General features: G+C 37.6%; 1 protein-coding gene across 1 annotated transcript in view; it reads left to right on the forward strand.

Annotated features, from left to right (window-relative positions):
* Positions 1-19,578, forward strand: part of Top3alpha (topoisomerase 3-alpha) — a gene marked incomplete at its 3' end in the record, with an annotated part of 217,121 nt that overhangs the window by 183,378 nt on the left and 14,165 nt on the right. Inside the window, exon 14 of the mRNA XM_067138868.2 lies at positions 2,592-3,146. Coding sequence (XP_066994969.2) covers positions 2,592-3,146 — 555 coding nt within the window. The remainder of the gene's footprint in view (positions 1-2,591; positions 3,147-19,578) is intronic.

Genomic DNA, 19,578 nt, shown 5'->3' on the forward strand with positions numbered 1-19,578 from the left:
ATTAATTCACCCTGCAATATGATTATTGGACTCAAATCTGGCATTGAAAATAAAAGTTTGAACGTAATCTTCCTGAATTCTGTTCATGAAAATTAAATGAATATCACTGATTCCAAAGTCTTTCATGTGTGAGAAGACGAGGTATTAGATTTCCACCTAAAGTCTTTCTAAATATGAGCACACACTTGTAATTGCAAATTGACATGAGAAATTAAATTTCTGTTAAAAGTTTTCAGTTTTTCAGTTTGTAAACCTTGATGTATAGCACACTTGAAGAGCCTAAAGTCTTTCTATGAGATATGAAAATTAAATTTGAAAATTAAATTAATCACTTCTGAGAAACTATGAGAACTCTGAAATATTTGTTCACATGCGGCACTGAAGTTTCCACTGTTCAAAATTAATGAGAAAATTTTAGTCAGTTTGTTACTACTCACTTAATGAAAGAAATGTTGCTACAAATGTTGAAGGATGGACATCTGGAATGTTCCGTGGAGAATCAGGGTCGGCGATGTTCCCTTAACACACCATGTTGACATCCCCCGATGAGGTGATGATGGCTGGAACTGGATCGTGTAGAATTGCAGCTCGTTAAGGTGATTTTTCACACACGAAAAATTCACTTAGTGCGAGTAGTTATCACTGACACTGTCATTTACTGTTGAACACAGTTTATGGCGTAATTGAACTATAAGACGTTAAATGAATAATCACAGTCCTTCCTGTATGAAGTACTATTTAAAGTCGTTACTGAAACATCCATAATTACACAGTTCACACTTGAAAAGGCAAATCATAGTCTATAATCACAGTCTTTGAACACGGTCATTAAGTCACTAAGGATTATTTTCTGATTATCTTGTTATTATAACTTCATATTACCTCAGAAAAAGTTCTTAGTATTCACCCAGATTACCACTGTAAGTCGTATACTAATATGGCGTGAATAAAGAAATACAGTTCAGTACTCGAAAAGAAATGAGTTCTGGTAATTCTACACATTAGTTTCTGTAGAAGTTCAATATCATGTGAAGTAAACTAAGTCTACACGTAATGATATATTCTGTGAACGTTAAATATTTGGTATTTACACTTCAATAAGTTCACTCGTATTATGTTCTCAAATGTCTTTAGAATTAGACTGTAGTCGCGACGCGATGTACTAAATACAGTGCGACGTCTTTTATAATTTTGTCGGCGATATAACTTCGTGTTCCGGAAACGCGACGGCAAGTACTTTCACCGTGACTGCGCGGACATACTGTATGAGTGTCGGTCTCTCCTCTGTCTCACTCACACACATCTGTGTACTCGTCCTTGTACTGTGCTGCTCTGCTTGTTAGCCTTGACATATATATGCCGGCGCTGGGAGGGGTGGTTTCTCTTGGCCATGTGACCGTGAGTGTATAATTTTCTTAGACTTTAAATTATTATAACTCAACAACCATGGGATGGATTAATTCGAAATTCACAGGGATTAACTTTTATGACGTCCGCTACAATTCAGCGTTTGTCCCATTGAAATTGGTTAAGGCGTTGAAAAGCTTGCGAAAAGAAAATTCTTTTCGAGAAATATCTCTAGGGGAGGTGAGCTTCGAGCGACAGGTGACGTCACTTGACTTCGCCTAGTGCACTCGTGAAGTCTGGCACCTGCTGGAACATTCCTTTATTTAAATGTTTGTACATCGGACGGATATTTTATGCTGGAATAACGTTTCTTTCGATTGATATGGGCCAGAACATAGGCTTTCCTAGTACAGTATATATTATGAGTCTTGTACATATATATTGAATATGCCTCGAAATGAACACTAGACAACTACCCATTTCTTCAAAAAGAGTGTCCAAGTCACTTCAAGATGCTCATACTACCAGCAGAGGAACACGGTGAAACAAACAATACAGTTATTACAAGAATAAACCCTTGAAATGTTTTAATCAATTAGCCATAAGTTTTAACGCAAAATAGTGGACACTTCAAGAATACTTCTACCAGTGCATACATAGCATTGCAAGTTTCAATTTTTACGCTGATCAAAACAACAAAAACATTTGGAGATGATATGTCCTTTTATACTACGTAACCCTTTTACAATCTAAGAAGAGAGGACTTATTTTACTATTTTAATTGTATCATTTGTTTTAGACGGTCTGAAGAATTGGACAATTGTCACGACTGTACAATATTTTCCATTGTGATATTTTAAGAACCATATTTGTAATTGTCAGCTGAGGATGACCCTCGAAGGGTCGAAACCGGTACTGTGAATGATAGTATGTAAATAAATGTATTGATAAGGTGGAGGCTTCAGTATCAATCTTATGTTGTAGCTACAATCAATACGGAAATGAAACTTATAGATTATAAAGTTCCATCCTCTCAACATCTCCAAAAAACATTAAAGTAGATAGTGGGACATAAAGTCAGTAACATGAACATGCTGACCGTGCCATCTGAGCGACTCAGCCCAGCAAGGAATATTTTATCATCGTCCCCACAACCAACTTCGTAACTTTAACATAATTTCAATTGTACCTAATTGTTTTGTTGTTTGTGTATTATTCACTTGTATCACGTTTTTATTCAACAGGGGGTAATGCACCTGGAGGAGATCAAGATGACACTGCTGACAGTGGTTTTGGTAGCACTGACTTGACTCGAGCTCTAACTCTGGTAACTCAGGCTAATACAAACAGATGGAGAGATGCTACTCTAAGAGATGACCCTCCACCTGTCTGGGGCACTGCAACTAATACTCTTTCACAGAGTCGTGGAACTGGTGTAGGAAGAGGATCTAGTCGTGGGAGAGGATCTGGTCGTGGAAGAGGATCTTCTGTCAGTGTTACAACTCAAGGTGGTGGAAGAGGAACTCCAAATAATAGTTCGTTACAAAATGGAAGTAGTTCTATCTCAGACAATTCATTTCAAAGCAGTGGAAGAGGGTCTTCTGCAAGCAGTACATTTCAGAGTGCAAGAGAAGCAACTGCATTTTCAAATAGAACCGGAAACAGAGTTCCTTCTGGGAGTATGGTTGCTGCTAATAGTATTGGGTTTGCGAGTGGAGTAAATGATGAGAATGCTATTGTTTGTGACTGCACTGAAAGAGCTATTCTTCTCACAGTAAGAAAAGAAGGACCTAATACAGGTAAGTTGTTATGCTAATAGTTGATTATTTTTCATCATAAATATTTGTAGTGTTCTTTTCCTCCCTCATTGAGTAAATAAATGCTGTGTCATTTCATATTTTAAATGTTCAAGTTTACAGTTATTTTATAGTTCTCCAACAGGTTTTCAGTACTTGGCATAATACATTTTAAATGGGGTTACTTTTCTCTTCAAATCTATTATAAAATCTAGCGAGAATAGTCTTAATAGTCTGCAGGCTGATGTTTGTATCTAGGAGCGTATAAGTTGACGAACATCCTCCATACTGGACCTATCTGCTTAAGCCAATCTGCTTAAGTCAATCTTCCAGCCTGTTCCAACATACCCCAGACATCTTCAGTGAGGTTACAATCTAGCATGGCGAATAGAATGCCTAGTGTGATCATTCCACTCTCTTAATGTTGTCGTTGGTGGCCCCGCTGGAGTGTGGTGTTGTAGTCGCAATGAACCAGCTGCAACAACACATGTGTCAAATTGTCGACGAAGGTAATAGTATGCATGTGTGAAGTCATGGTAACAATTTAACGCCTATCGAGGGAATTTGTTTGTTTTGATATTTTCCGAAAGTCTGTATTAATATCTCTGCAGGGCTTTGTGTGTGCAATCAACTAGTTTTCTATTATTTCAAGAAAATGTTGTACTGTTTCATTCTTGGTTGTAAATCGGGTTACGGAAGGCAGCCTGATGGCAAACGATATTTTATATCGCCAAAAGAAAATAATCTGTTTGCAAAGTGGACGAGAGTTATTCCACAGAAAGAAAAGCAATTATCAGCCAAAAGCAGAATATGTGACTTGCATTCTTCAGCAGATATAATTAACTTATATAAAGGCGGACTGTTTTGTTGTGAACGGTGAAAACACTGAACTTCCTCGTATGAGATGGAAATTGAAACCAGGAGCGTTGCCTGATATTTTTCCAAATTTACCGAAATACCTATCCACTGAGGTAAAATCGCAAAAGGCACCTAATAGGAAAAGGAATGAAGACAATATTAAGAGGATAAGGAACAAGAGCCCCCTGTGGGTGGGGGCAGTAGAATAACACCCGCAGTATTCCCTGTGTGTTGTAAGAGGCAACTAAAAGGTGCCTCATGGGCTCTCAACTTGGGAGTGTGGTTTGGCGACCAAAGGTGCGTTAGGTGAGTCCTGGCATTGCTTCCACTTACTTGTGACAGGCTCCTCTGTTTCATCTATTCTATCCGACCTCACTTGGTCATCCCTTGTTCTTTTCCAACCCTGATGGTATTAGGTTCTAGAATCCTAGGGAGTCTTTCATTTTCATGCTCTTCGTGGCCTGGCCTTTGTCTTTCTTTGGCCGATACCTTCATTGTTCGAAGTCTCGGATCCCTTCCATTATTTATCTCTGATTAGTGTTATATAGAGAGCGGTTGCTTAATTGTACTTCCTCTTAAAACAATAATTACCACCACCACCACCACCACCACCACCACCACCACCACCACCACCACCACCACCACCACCACTAAGGAACAAGAATCACTATGTGAGTGAAGCAGTGATGGCAACAGTGAGCGGTAAGGTTCAAGGTCAGCCTAGTTGTAGTCAGATTCATGCCCAGTCTAGTTCTCTTACCGATGCTCAACAGCCAGTAGTGTTTCTCAAACAGCAACTAAAGAAAGCAACTCGTAATTTCATGCAAGCTAAATGTCTCTTTCCTCAGTCAAAGCTAGGATTAATTTCCTACAGGAGCAGATTAAGAACACGGAATATTTTATGTTTTATGTGCTCTATTTAAAAAGTCATCTTTTTTTTTAAAGTGTGTAAAGCACAATATTGCTTTCGCTTTTCATAATATTCCATTTTATATTGTCTGTTCTCTTCTTAAAATCCAAGGATGTTTCTTTTGGGGGACTGAGATTATTTACAACTCTCTGGCTGTATTATTCATAAGTGTAAACAATTGGGAGTTGTATTTGGTTATTTGTGTACCAGTGTAACCTCTACTAAAACAGCTGACCGTGTAGTGTTGGGGTGATTGGCACCATTAGCGCCACTCTGCGGAAGCGCGCTTAAACTCAGTGAGTGGTCTCGCTAGGTATTCTATTCGTCATGAGTTTAGTGAGTGTCATATTCTTCCAGCTACACTGTAATGAATCAATTCGAAAGACTCAGTGTTACCTGATTGTCCAATGTTGGTCCATCCTTGATATTGGACTTGGGGATACAGAACTAGTACTACAATTTACAAGAATCTAGCACCTCACCATAGGGTCACAAGTATCTGCCTACTGCCCAGTCCTTCAAATTATCCCCATTCAACCAAGACTAGCAAAATTTGCCATCATCTGTACAGAACATATATACACAGTAAGTAAACCTTGACACCATCTCTTTCCTCTCTATGGCACAGTCAAGAGAAAAGGTCCTGCATTGCCCTTGTAGTTCTTGTTCTGTAGCTACTTCTGACATTTTGCCTTACCCTCCTTCTCTCAACATTCACCTTAATAATTGCCAACAGCTACACCATCAGTGGAATAAACTACTCTCCAAATTAGTTCATAGCATATTGTTCTATTTATAGGTCATGTAACAACATTTGATTTATATAATTTTAAAGATTCTATTTACAATTGACAATTGAGGTTTTTAAAGTTTTAATCCTGTTCATGGGAATGATATAAGTTGTCAGATGATGAATTATAACAGTTTAGACTGAGATGGTTTGGACAAGTAAAAAGAATGGGAAAGGAACAGGTAACAAGAAGGGAATTGGAAAGAGAAGTTAAGGGAAAGAGACCAGTTGGAAGACCGAGAAAAAGATGGATGGATCAGATTTGGAAAGATATTAGAGAAGCTGGATTGGGTGGGGTGGAAGTAATGGAGCAGGAAAAGTGGAAGGACAGAAAAGAGTGGAGGAGGCTTGTTAACCACACCCGGGGAGTGGGACATTGATGATGATGATGATGATGATGATGATGGTGGTGGTGGTGGTGGTGGTGGTGGTGGTGGTGGTGGTGGTGGTGGTGAGTATTTTTATTTGTAAGGTATTATATTATATGGTAGCCTGTCCGCAGAATATTTTGTCGCTGATGAAGAGAATATAATGGTGTTCTAGAAATATGTATAATAGATTAAATTATATATATTAAATAGTTTTTTTCAGTGTTGAGATTATTCAGAGGAAAACTCTGTCTGTTCACGCGCAAGACTTCTCTAGTAATGACAGTTTGAATTTGAGAATACTTCACCGTTGATCTATTGTAGGTGTTACTCTTGTTTGTCACCAGATGGCTCACTGTGCACTAGCCTTCCGAGTGGGAAGTGACGATGCCATCTTAGTTCCAATTAAAATGTTTCTTGTTCAGTACGTATATGGGTTGTGAAATAGACAGCAAGGTCATCAGATGAATCAAAGACGATGAGGAAGGAATATGGTAGAAGAAATAAATAAAATAAAGTGCAATAAAAGACTGACAAGTGTAGAAGAATAGAATAGAGATGAGATTAAAAGTGTGTGAAAGTATAAAACAAGAGAAAAAATGTGCGAGTCAGGCGGAGAGGGAAGTGGAGCGGTAAGAAGAATGTACTACAATGAAGTTGAAGACAAAAGAATGAAACAAAGTACCTAAGAATAATGTAGTAACAGTTGTACACAGGTTATGAAAGTATGACACGTAGCCTAAATTGATCCATCTGGTGTTGAGGAGAATACGAATTTGGGAAAAAATGACATAAAGGTCAGGGAATAGAACTACCTATGTAAATATTTAATGGCTGACAACCATGTATTAATTGATAGCCACTGTTGAAATTATTAGGATTTTTATTTATTTCCACTGCTTCGCTTATAATCTTAGACCTGTAGTATTTTGTGATGTTGGAATAAGACATCATGACCCGACGATATGGCATGCTGTTGCTGACTTGTGTGGCTGGTTGAGATGGAATTTTCTTTGGAGTTCCTTAATATGAGTACGAGTTCTTTTCACACACTTTTCACCTATCTTCATCTCTGTTCTATTATTCTGTCCTTATCACTCTTTTGTTGCATTGTATTTTATTTATTTCTTCTACAACAATCCTTCCTCATCGTCTTTGATTCATCTGATGACCTTGCTGTCTGTTTTGCAACACACATGTATTGAACAGGAAACATCTTAATTGGAGCTAAGATGGCGATGTCACTTCCCACTCAGAAGGCTAGTGCATAGTGAACCATCTAGTGATGAATGAGAGTACCACCTACGATAGACCAATGGTAAAGTATTTCTCGTGGACAGACAAGTTTTTTTCTGCTAATACAGGCCTCGAAAGCATCAATCTTAGGAATTTAATAATGACCTCTTTATTGCATTGAACTATTTTATGTTTAGCTTTCCTTTTTTGTTGCAGCTTTTAAGTCTGTACTTTTATTTTATAAATTGTCTTCAATTGAGTGAATTTCTTCTTCTTCCTTGCTGTTGGCTTGTCGCACTGAAACACATTATTTCTATACAAGCAGAATAACACCTCGTACAGTTGTTATATGGAATATGGATTAGTAGACAATAATTCATACAGAATCTCTGCTTGAGGTTTGAAAGTATTGTCTTTTTTTTTTCTTGGGCATCCACAAAAGAATGGTACTGAACACATGTCACATGTTTAAATATATAAATCCACTAACGGTTTATGTAATGGAACAGTCAGTATAAGCTTCAGGAGATAAAAGTTACTGTTCGGTACTGCAGTTCCATTAACCCTTACCCCTCGCTTGTCGGGTGAGGCCCGACATTACGATATTCCTTTTCCGTTCGCATGTCGGGTGAGGCCCGACATGACAGGAAGGTAATACAGATGTTGATTCCCATAGGGAATTTAAAATATTTGTCCCGAATGAGTAAATTTATAATACCAATATAATGGTCCGTTATTGGACATTATAAATTTTCCAGCTAACTCATTCTTGGTTGCCTGCGTTTCGCCCTCGTGTGCTAAGTTAGGCTCATCAGTTGGGACTTAGCACACCACCCAAGACGCAAGGCTAGTGCATACCGTGGAGGCCACTGCATAGGCTACTTGAAGCCACCAGCAGTGCCAATGCACTATGAGAGCTATGTCTCATTTCCAAAAAATTGATGCCTGCCTGGCCATCAGATAATACAGATGTTGATTCCCATAGGGAATTTAAAATATTTGTCCCGAATGAGTAAATTTATAATACCAATATAATGGTCCGTTATTGGACATTATAAATTTTCCAGCTAACTCATCTGTATTATCTGTTGTAGTTCCTCTTGCCTCTGCTGAATTCTTCTTGCCTCTACTGTCCTTCTCTCATGCTTCTGATTTCTTCAATGAATTTTTCTTGTTTCTCTTGATCTTCTCACCTTTCCTTTCTCATTTCCTCAGTCATTTTCTGTTGTTTCTCTTCTTGTTTTCTTATCATATCCTGTTGTTTTTCTTGTTTTCTTATCATCTCCTTTAAGATTTCTAATATTTCCCTTTGCTCTTCCTTTGTTTTCTCTATCTCTTCCTGGTTACTCTTTATAGCTTCATCCCTTTTCTGTAGTTCCTTTTCATGTTCCTTCGGGTATTCCTCAAATTGTGCCCTCATCTGGCAAAGGTTTGCCATCTCTAAGTTTATTATTTCTCTAATTTTTCTCTTGATACTTTAAACATTTCCTACGTTTGCTTTAATGTCTTATGTTAACTTATCTCTATCTTAGCTATTAAGTACTTCTATTTGTATTTATTATGCGATTGGTTAGACTGCCTGGATTCCCCCTTGCTGAACTACATAAATCATTCCAGATCATGAGATAATCCACATCCTAAGTACATCACTCAAGTTTAGCCCATTTCAATGTGATCACTACAAAGTAATTAATATTTTATAATACATCATAACTTTATCTCATAAATTACTAAAATTTATATTCCATTTTTTATCATTTTCATCTAAATGTAGTTACTGTATATTGCCGCTTTAAACAATCTTTTTCTTCTTACTCCAACGTTGAGTGTCATATTTTCTTTTTACCTCCTACTTTCTTTTCTTCTTGCCTCACATTGGTGCATTTTCTTTTTATCTCCATGTCTTCTTCTCGAGCTTCACGTTGAGTATCATATTTTCTCTTGTTATCTTATACTTGCCCCGTGCTCAGGAGTCATATTTTATTTTTATCTAAATGTTTTCTTTCGAGTCCCACGTTGAGGCATCGCATTTTCTTTTATCTCTGTCTTTCTCTTCTTGCCTTCACGTTGGTCGTCCTATTTTTAATTTTTATTTTATCTTCTTCTTACCTCTTGTTGTCTTCTTTTCGAGCCTCACATTCGGGAGCCATATTTTCTTTTTATCTTCTTCTTGCCTCTGGTTGTCTCCTTTTCTTGCCCCACATTCGGGAGCCATATTTTCTTATTACGCCCTTCCCGGGTCGAGGATGGGTCACGTAAAATAAATTCCAGCCAGTCTCTCAGGATATTTGATTTAATAGTTGTTTTACGTGGGATCAGAAAAGAAAGTCAATACGCTGATTAATTATTTTATGTACTATTAGACTCGATGGACGTCTCCATCCGACGCATCCATAAATCATATGAATACCCAAAATTTCATCACTTTGACTCTATGGCATCTTATGCTATCATATCAGGCTATAAATAAGACATCCAGTAAATCTTAACTACTATGATTTATTAATAAAAATAAAATCTTGGAAGAGAAAAGTGGAATAATAAAATAAAACAAAATTCAAACTTAATTAACAAGTTAACATTTGGTAGGTTGGAATTATTTGTTAGCACTCACATTCTTCATAGCATATTTTTGTATCACCATTGAAATAAGCTAATGATTCAGTGTATTTACAATATTTGCAACATGACATTGTTCATAAACGCAAGTTAATCGTGGGAAGCTTGGTTATGTTAAGGTATCATATTCCTTGCAGCTAAGATTCCCTCTCCATTGTAATAATCTTATTTGTTCAAAGAATATTTTGATAAGATATTGTCTGGTGCCTTCTAATCGTGAATTATCTCATGATATTTACACTATCTCCTCACAAGCCTGCGGAAAAAGTGATAAGTTTCCAGTTATTCAGCAAAATCTTGCTTTAAATCAGTTGAAATTATCTCTTCAAATTCACATCTCAAAATAACCTTCCTATTTACATTAAAGTAATCATTAAATGTAGCATGGTATTTATAACCGATAGTGTGTCTCAGCACGATTGTGTGATCTTGCGTGATTCAATCAATCAATATCAATCAATCAATCAATCAATACTGATCTGCATTTAGGGCAGTTGCCCAGGTGGCAGATTCCCTATCTGTTGTTTTCCTAGCCTTTTCCTAAATGATTTCAAAGAAATTGGAAATTTATTGAACATCTCCCTTGGTAAGTTATTCCAATCCCCTTCCTATAAATGAATATTTGCCCCAGTTTGTCCTCTTGAATGCCAACTTTATTTTCATATTGTGATCTTTCCTACTTTTATAAATGCCACTCAAACTTATTCGCCTACTAATGTCATTCCGCGCCATCTCTCCGCTGACAGCTCGGAACATACCACTTAAAAGTGATAAAAATCATTGTTATCCGTATTGAAGATACTGAATGTAGGATTTAGCATCCTACATACCACTTAGTCGAGCAGCTGTCCTTCTTTCTCTCAATTCTTCCCAGCCCAAACTTCGCAACATTTTTGTAACGCTACTCTTTTGTCGGAAATTGCCCAGAACAAATCGAGCTGCTTTTCTTAGGATTTTTTCCAGTTCTTGAATCGGGTAATCCTGGTGAGGGTCCCATACACTAGAACCATACTCTAGTTGGAGTCTTACCAGAGACTTATATGCCCTCTCCTTTACATCCTTACTACAATCCCTAAACACCCTCATAACCATGTGCAGAGATCTGTACCCTTTATTTACAATCCCATTTATGTGATTACCCCAATGAATATCTTTCCTTATATTAACACCTAGATACTTTACAATGATCCCCAAAAGGAACTTTCACTCCATCAACGCAGTAATTAAAACTGAGAGGACTTTTCCTGTTTGTGAAACTCACAACCTGACTTTTAACCTTTTATCAACATACCATTGCCTACTGTCCATCTCACAACATTTTCGAGGTCACGTTGCAGTTGCTCACAATCTTGTAACTTATTTATTACTCTATAGAGAATAACATCATCCGCAAAAAGCCTTACCTCTGATTCAATTAAAGCATTAGGGAAAATTCATTCTTGAAGATACTGTACGGGACCAACTTATCTACATTCTTATATACAGTAGCAATGATCCTTCATATTAATCTAAGTATGCCATACTCAATTTTAGAAGAGTGCAATTTTACAGAAGAAATCCTAAATTAGTATTTCCAAGTGTAATGCATATTTGTTCTTGACCACGTCCTAACATCCTATTCTATGTAGGTTAAGATATGCCACAATTATTGTTATACATGGATTCTTACTTTGAAAGAACAAAATTATTTACAGTCTTTATTAACACACATCAAATGATTAGAAAATACAAATAAAAGTAGACAAATATTTCCAGAAGATATCCAACGAGTTCCTTTGCGATCTCTAATGCCTTTAGCTGACACATTTCGGTTGACACACCATATCCCAATTCCTGCCTTTCTGTCACATATTTAAAGTTTTTTTTTTACAATTTCTGGAAACTGCACACTCAGTCCACGAAAAGCTCTACGATCACCACTCCATGTTAATAGCACATTTTCCTACTTTCTCCAATCGTGAATACACGACTCGTCAATATTGTATTTCCTACCGGCGGCATGATTTCCAATAATTTCGGCTTCCCGAACTACTTTCAGTTTCTCACTCGCAGTAAAAGATAGCAAACGCTTTGTGGAATTCATGTTGATACTCCGAGAACATGCGTGAGACTGACGCCAAGCGCGGAAGTAGCATATACTGAGAGCAGAGAGAGCATTGTTGCCAATCTGCGCCAGCGGTGATGCCCAATTTACGCGCATTCGGAAAGATAAATTTCCCAAAATTTTAAATAAGACCCACACCCAATTTTGGAAGCGATATTTTCGAATAAACAGTGCGGGTGGTATTCAAGATTATATGATAATTTATCCTAGTCTGCGCTAATCATCTCCTTTCTTACTTTAAAAATTCCATTTCTTCTTTCATTTCATCGTGGGATACAATTCATCCAACTCATCTTTCATTTCTTTCATATAACATATCTATATCCTCTTCATTTACTCATTTCAACTCTCATCTCTTCCTACTATTCCCAACCTTTCACATAATCACTTCTTTCTGGCGCACAGATAACCCCATTCTCATGTCTTCTCATCATTGGATCTATATATTGTTGAATTCCAATAACATTCCCCCTGTCTACTGACGTTTCCATATTTCTTAATACTCTTTTTTATTATAGCAACGTATCACCTATTCATATTATTTAAATATGTTATCTACATTCACATCATCCTATCAGTTGGAATCTGTACAATATCATTAAGTATTCTTCTTGTCAGAACTTCACATCTGATATGGCATTACTTGGATATTCGTTTCTGTATCTGGGGTTTGGTTATATTTCGATAGAAGACTGCCTAATTCCTTTATATCAATCTAATGAAAAATCACTCGCAAAAATCTAACATGATATAGTTTCATTTGAAGATTAAATGGCACAATCTCAACCCTTCAACCACAAATAATCTACTTAAAATAATATCTACCTAACTACATGTTTTTATTTGTGAAACATCTCTTTTCTGTTGCTTTTTGAGATAAAATTTTGCGTGGCTATTTCTAGCCGAGTGCAGCCCTTGTAAGGCAGACCCTCCGATGAGGGTGGGCGGAATCTGCCATGTGTAGGTAACTGCGTGTTGGTGTGGTGGAGGATAGTGTTATGTGTGGTGTGTGAGTTGCAGGGATGTTGGAACAGCACAAACACCGAGCCCCCGGGCCATTGGAATTAACCAATGAAGGTTAAAATCCCCGACCCGGCCGGGAATCGAACCTGGGACCCTCTGAACCGAAGGCCAGTACGCTGACCATACAGCCAACGAGTCGGACGCTTTTTGGGGTGATTTATACATCATTCATTCTCCACTGCAAAGCTTTCTGATTTAACAATTATTTATCTCGTTTTAGAATTTCTTTCACTGATCTGTAACTTTTATCAGACTCCCATTATGTCTGGAATATTATCAAAATGTTGTTTGAGTCATCAGTCCATGATGCAGCTCTCCATGCCACCCTATCATGTGCTAACCTTTTCGTTTCTACGTAACTATTGCATCCTACATCTGCTCTAATCTGCTTGTCATATTCATATGTTGGTCTATCCCTTACACTTCCTTCAAAAACCAGCTGAACAAGTCCTGGGTATCTTAAGATGTGTCCTATCATTCTATCTCTTCTTCTCGTCAAATTTAGCCAAATCGATCTCCTCTCGCCAATTCGATTCAGTATCTCTTCATTCATGGTTCGATCTATCCATCGCACCTTCAGCATTCTTCTGTAACACCACATTTCAAAAGCTTCTATTCTCTTTCTTTCTGCGTTTGTTATCGTCCATGTTTCACTTCCATACAATGCCACGCTCCACACGAAAGTCTTCAAAAACATCTTTCTAATTCCTATATCAATGTTTGAAGTGAGCTTAAGAAAGCTCTTCCTTGTTTGTGCTAATCTGCATTTTATGTCCTCCTTACTTCTGCCATCGTTAATTATTTTACTACCCAAGTAACAATATTCATCCACTTCCTTTAAGACTTCATTTCCTAATTTAATATTTCCTGCATCACCTGCTTTCATTCGACTGCACTCCATTACTTTTGTTTTGGACTTATTTATTTTCATCTTGTACTCCTTACCCAAGACTTCGTCCATACCATTCAGCAACTTCTCGAGATCTTCTGCAGTCTCAGGTAAAATAACAATGTCATCGGCAAATCTCAAGATTTTGATTTTCTCTCCTTGGATTGTGATTCCCTTTCCAAATTCCTCTTTGATTTCCTTTACTGCCTGTTCTATGTAAACATTGAAAAGGAGGAGGGACAAACTGCAGCCTTGCCTCACTCCTTTCTGGATTGCTGCTTCATTTTCAAAGCCCTCGATTCTTATCACTGCAGACTGATTTTTATACAGATTGTAGATAATTTGTCGTTCTTGGTATCTGATCCCAATCACCTTCAGAATCTTAAATAGCTTGGTCCAATCAACATTATCGAATGCCTTTTCTGTATCTACAAACGTCATGTACATGGGCTTGTCCTTTTTGATTCGATCCTCTATGATCAGACGTAAAGTAAGGATTGCTTCACATGTTCCTACATTTCTTCTGAAGCCAAACTGATCTTCTCCCAACTCAGCTTCAACTTGTTTTTCTATCCTTCTGTAAATAATATGTGTTAAAATTTTGCAGGCATGAGATACTAAACTAATGGTGCGGTAGTTTGCACACCTGTCAGCACCGGCTTTCTTCGGAATAGGTATAACAACATTCTGCCGAAAATCGGGTGGGACTTCTCCTGTCTCATACATCTTGCACACTAAATGCAATAACCTTGCCATGCTGGTTTCTCCTAAGGCAGTCAGTAATTCAGAGGGAATGTCATCAATTCCAGGTGCCTTGTTCCTATTTAGGTCACTCACAGCTCTGTCAAACTCTGACTTCAAAATTGGGTCTCCCATTTCATCAGCATCAATAGCCTCTTCTTGTTCCAGAACCAAATTATCTACATCTTCACCTTGATACAACTGTTGGATATCTTCCTGCCATCTTTCTGCTCTGTCTTCTTTCTCTAGAAGTTGCTTTACATCTGAGCTCTTAATATTCATACACCTAGATTTCCTTTCTCCAAAGGTTTCCTTGATTTTCCTGTATGCGGCATCTACCTTTCCTAGGACCATACAACCTTCGACATCCTTGCACTTCTCCTTCAGCCAGTCTTCCTTAGCTACCTTGCACTTTCTATCCACTTCATTCTTTAATCACCTGTATTCTTTTCTGCCCTCTTCATTTCTAGCATTCTTGTATTTTCATTGTTCATCAATCAGGTCTAGTATCTCCTGCGTTATCCACTGATTCTTAGTTGATCTTTTCTTCCTTCCTAACATTTCTTCAGCAGCCCTACTGACTTCATTTTTCATGACTGTCCACTCTTCCTCTATTGTGTTTCCTTCAGCCTTTTCATTTAGTCCTTGTGGAACATGTTCCTTGAAAGAATCCTTCACACTCTTTTCTTTCAACTTGTCTAGATCCCATCTCTTTGCATTCTTTCCTTTCTTCAGTTTCTTCAGCTTCAGATGGTGTTTCATGACTAACAAGTTGTGGTCAGAGTTCACGTCTGCTCCTGGGAAAGTTTTGCAATCCAACACTTGGTTTCTAAATCTCTGCCTAATCATAATGAAGTCTATTTGATACCCTCCAGTGTCTCCAGGTCCCGCCCATGTATAAAGCCGTCGTTTGTGGTGTTTGAACCAAGTATAACCAAGGACTAAATTATGATCAGTGCAGAATTCAACCAGCCGAGTTCCTCTTTCATTCCTTTGTCCCAATCCGAATTCTCCTACTGTATTACCTTCTGTTCCTTGGCCTATCACTGCATTCCAGTCTCCCATCACAATTAGATTCTCGTCACCTTTTACATATTGTATTAAATCTTCTATCTCTTCATATATTCTTTCGATTTCCTCATCATCCGCTGAGCTAGTAGGCATATAGACCTGCACTATTGTGGTGGACATTGGTTTGGTGTCTATCTTGACGACAATAATTCTTTGACTATGCTGGTCATACTAGCTTACCCGCTGCCCTATTTTCTCATTCATTATTAAACCAACTCCTGCATTTCCCCTGTTTGATTTTTTGTTGATAATTTGGTTGTTGCCTGACCAAAAATCCTGTTCTTCCTGCCAACGTATTTCACTTATACCAACTACATCTAACTTTAGTCTATCCATCTCCCTTTTCAGGTTCTCTAATCTACCACAACAATTCAAACTTCTAACATTCCACACTCCGACTCGCAGAATGTCGGTATCCATCTTCCTGATGATCGCTCCCTCTCGTGTAGTCCCCACCCGGAGATCTGAATGGGGGGCTAGTTTACCTCCGGAATATTTTACCCGGGAGGAAGCCATCGTCAGTACATCATTCATACAGAGAGAGCTGCATGTCCTCGGGAGTTAGTTACGGCTGTAATTTCCCGTTACTTTCAGCCGTGTAGCAGTATCAACACAGCTAAGCCATGTTGAGTATTATTACAAGGCCACATCAGTCAATCATCCAAACTGCCACCCTTGCAACTTCCGAAAGGCTGCTACCCCCCTTTCAAAATATATATGTCGAATGGGTTTGCTTTATAGTTTATGCTACCAATGGTATTGCGTTCTTGCAACTTATTGATTCTCTAGTTGATTCTATTCCCTTGGCGTCTTCAATCTGGCTGATTTTCAACACTTGATAAACGTTTCAAGTGAAATTCACACGTTTTTATGTTCAAATATTACTTTGTTACGCGTTGTTTCGATGCATAATCGTAGTTGATATCTCCTTTAATCAAACTCTCTTCTTTCTTGATGCTTCTATCTGATTTAATTTGCTCGTTACTTGCGATACATCTGCTCACTGAAAAAATCATCTTCTTATTTTCTACTGTGTTGGATCCATTTTTTTAACAATTCAGCTCCTGTTTTTTCTCTGCCATTATGATTATATATACTTCAATATCGTGTCAATCTTAGCTTCTGTGATCTTCTATGAATTATTCATTCTGTTTAATCTCGATGTGGGTAATCGCGCTTAATCCGACTCGATTGGATTTTCACTTCGGGATTAGTGTAATGGCACACATGTTCGTATTAAATAATGTACAAGCAGAAGGATAATCAAATAGTATATGGAAAGTTAGTCACATGAAAAGGAACACTTAATGGGATAAATACAATGACGGATCAGTGGAGGAAGAGGAAGCAGTAGAAATAGAAGACAAGTACAAACATGAAAACACAAAAGGACAATTACCACATCTTCATACACTGTTGTCTTCAAATAGATTGATTCAAATCAAATCAAAATCTCTTTATTTGCAAATGAGGTGTCTACCTCGGTGGCAAATGGTACACTAAAATACATTATTGTCAAGCACTAAATTTTAAATTAACAAGAGAAGAAGAAAATTTTCCTAGAATACACTATTATACAACTTATGCTAAGAATTTTTTTTTCTATTAAACACACAGCTCATCCTTAATAAATTTATATTGTTTACAAAATTCTACTTATACAGTCGAAACTCCCTTCTGCGGACACTGTCTATTCCGAGGAAAAATGTCCATTATGAGAGATGTCCGCTAAAACAAGTTTGTAAAAATAATCAAACATTTTAACGGCAAAGAACACCCATCTTAAATATAAGCATACATATCTTTATTTTTATTATTCTAAGTCATTTCTGTGTTAGTATTTCACAGAGAGTTATTATAAGTGATTTTACATCATTCACAAACATAACAGCTTCGTGAAGTAATCCTTTATTACTCATGTTTAACAGACAACCGAAATGCTACTGTATTTCTATCTCACTAATTATTGCCTGTACTGTCTTTTCCTTCTCAAGTTGACTACCTGAGCTCGACCTTGTCAGCGACAATCCGAGTTATGAATAGAATGATGCTAGAAGGGAAGAAAATCCCCAGGTAACTTGTGAGTCAACAGTCTCTGGCAGCATTTCTGAGCAATTAGAATTCTCGAAATAGGCCTACACACCACTAGGTAGAACTGCATTCCGATGTACCTTCTCTCCCCTTGCACTCGAAATAGTATAAACACTCAAAAGGGATTTCCTTATGTCTGAAGAATGGTGTTAAAAGAGAGAATGACATGTGGTCCGGTGTAATAAATTGTCCTGCAACGTGTAAAATGTCCGCTTAAGTCATGTGGACGGGACAAATGGCGATGTCCGCTGTCCAGAGTTCGAGGTGTCCGCTTAAATGAGGCCAATTTAACACTTGCCTTATATAAAATAAAATCGGTTCCGAGGAAATGTCCGCTGAATAAGGGTGTCCGTTAGGGCAGGTTCTACTGTAATATCTCCTGTACTTACAAACATAGTCAACTCGTATTCAGTATGTGGAATTACTTCAAATAATACTATACAACTGGTATAAGATTAAAATTTACATTGCATTTATTTACGTATTTATTTTTTACCCACTTTGGAACCTAAGTAGCATAATGACCTGCTGCGTCTTAACCAGAGCTCCTTTTGCCACCACTTTTCAGAGTTCCTGAAGGGCCTTCACAGCTACCGTAGCGGTCCCAGGGCCCTTGAAGTCCCCACTGTACTTCACCCCTACAGGCATTCCCCTACTTCGGCTGTCCAAACTCCATAGACCACGGGATGGAATTAATTTATTCACACACATTTTTGATTTACCAAAACCTGCACTGGTCGAATGCCCTCTAACATTTCATTTATTTTCTCTGTTGCTGTTTATTCTCTTCTTGAATATCTGTACAGAATTTGGAAACGGATCAAACAATACCCCTACTAAACTGTTCCACTCCTTCACGCCCTTTCCAATGAATGAAAATTTACCCCAATCGCTTCTGCTAAAATTCCTTCTAATTTTATACTTGTGGTCAGTTCTGCCGATATAATTATTTTCCAACTGAAGCCTCTCACGGATTTCTCCCCATGCTTCCTTTCCTGTATAGGCTCTATATAATCCTATAAATCTAGTTTCCTCCCTTCTCTTACTTAAAGTTTCCCACCCAAATTCCTCTAACATTTCTATACACTACTTTTTCTCCTGAAGTCCCCTGTTACAAATCTTGCTGCTTTCTTCTGCACACTATCTATTTCTTTTATTAGGTATTCTTGGTGAGGATCTCAAACACAGTTTGCATATTCCAATAATGGACGAACCATACTTCAGTAACTTTTTTCTTTTAATTCTTTGTTGCATCCTTTAAGTAGCCTCATTATGACATGTAACGATCTGTATGCTTTCTCAACAATGTCATCCACATGACCCTTCCAGTGCAAATTACTTTCAAACCTCACACCTAAGTATTTGCACTTGCCATCTTTTGGGATAACTACCTCATCCAAAGTATATTCAAATTCAGTTTTAAAGCTCCTGTTTGTAAATGTTGTAACAATTGATTTGCCTCCATTAACCTTCATATTATTTTCTTCAACCCATTATTGGATACTCTCAAGGTCCCTTTGTAATTCTGAACAATCCTCAATGTTATTTATTTCCCTATGAACAATTATTTAATCTGCATACAATCTTATTTTTGATGTTATATTGTTCCCTAAAAATCATTTGAGTATATTAAGAAAAGTAACGGATCAATTATACTACCCTGTGCAATTCCCTTCCAAACTTTCTCTTCCTATGATACATTGATACATTATTTCCTACTTTGACTTTCTGAACC

Source organism: Anabrus simplex, chromosome 1 (assembly GCF_040414725.1).
Source record: "Anabrus simplex isolate iqAnaSimp1 chromosome 1, ASM4041472v1, whole genome shotgun sequence".
Lineage (NCBI taxonomy): Eukaryota > Metazoa > Arthropoda > Insecta > Orthoptera > Tettigoniidae > Anabrus > Anabrus simplex.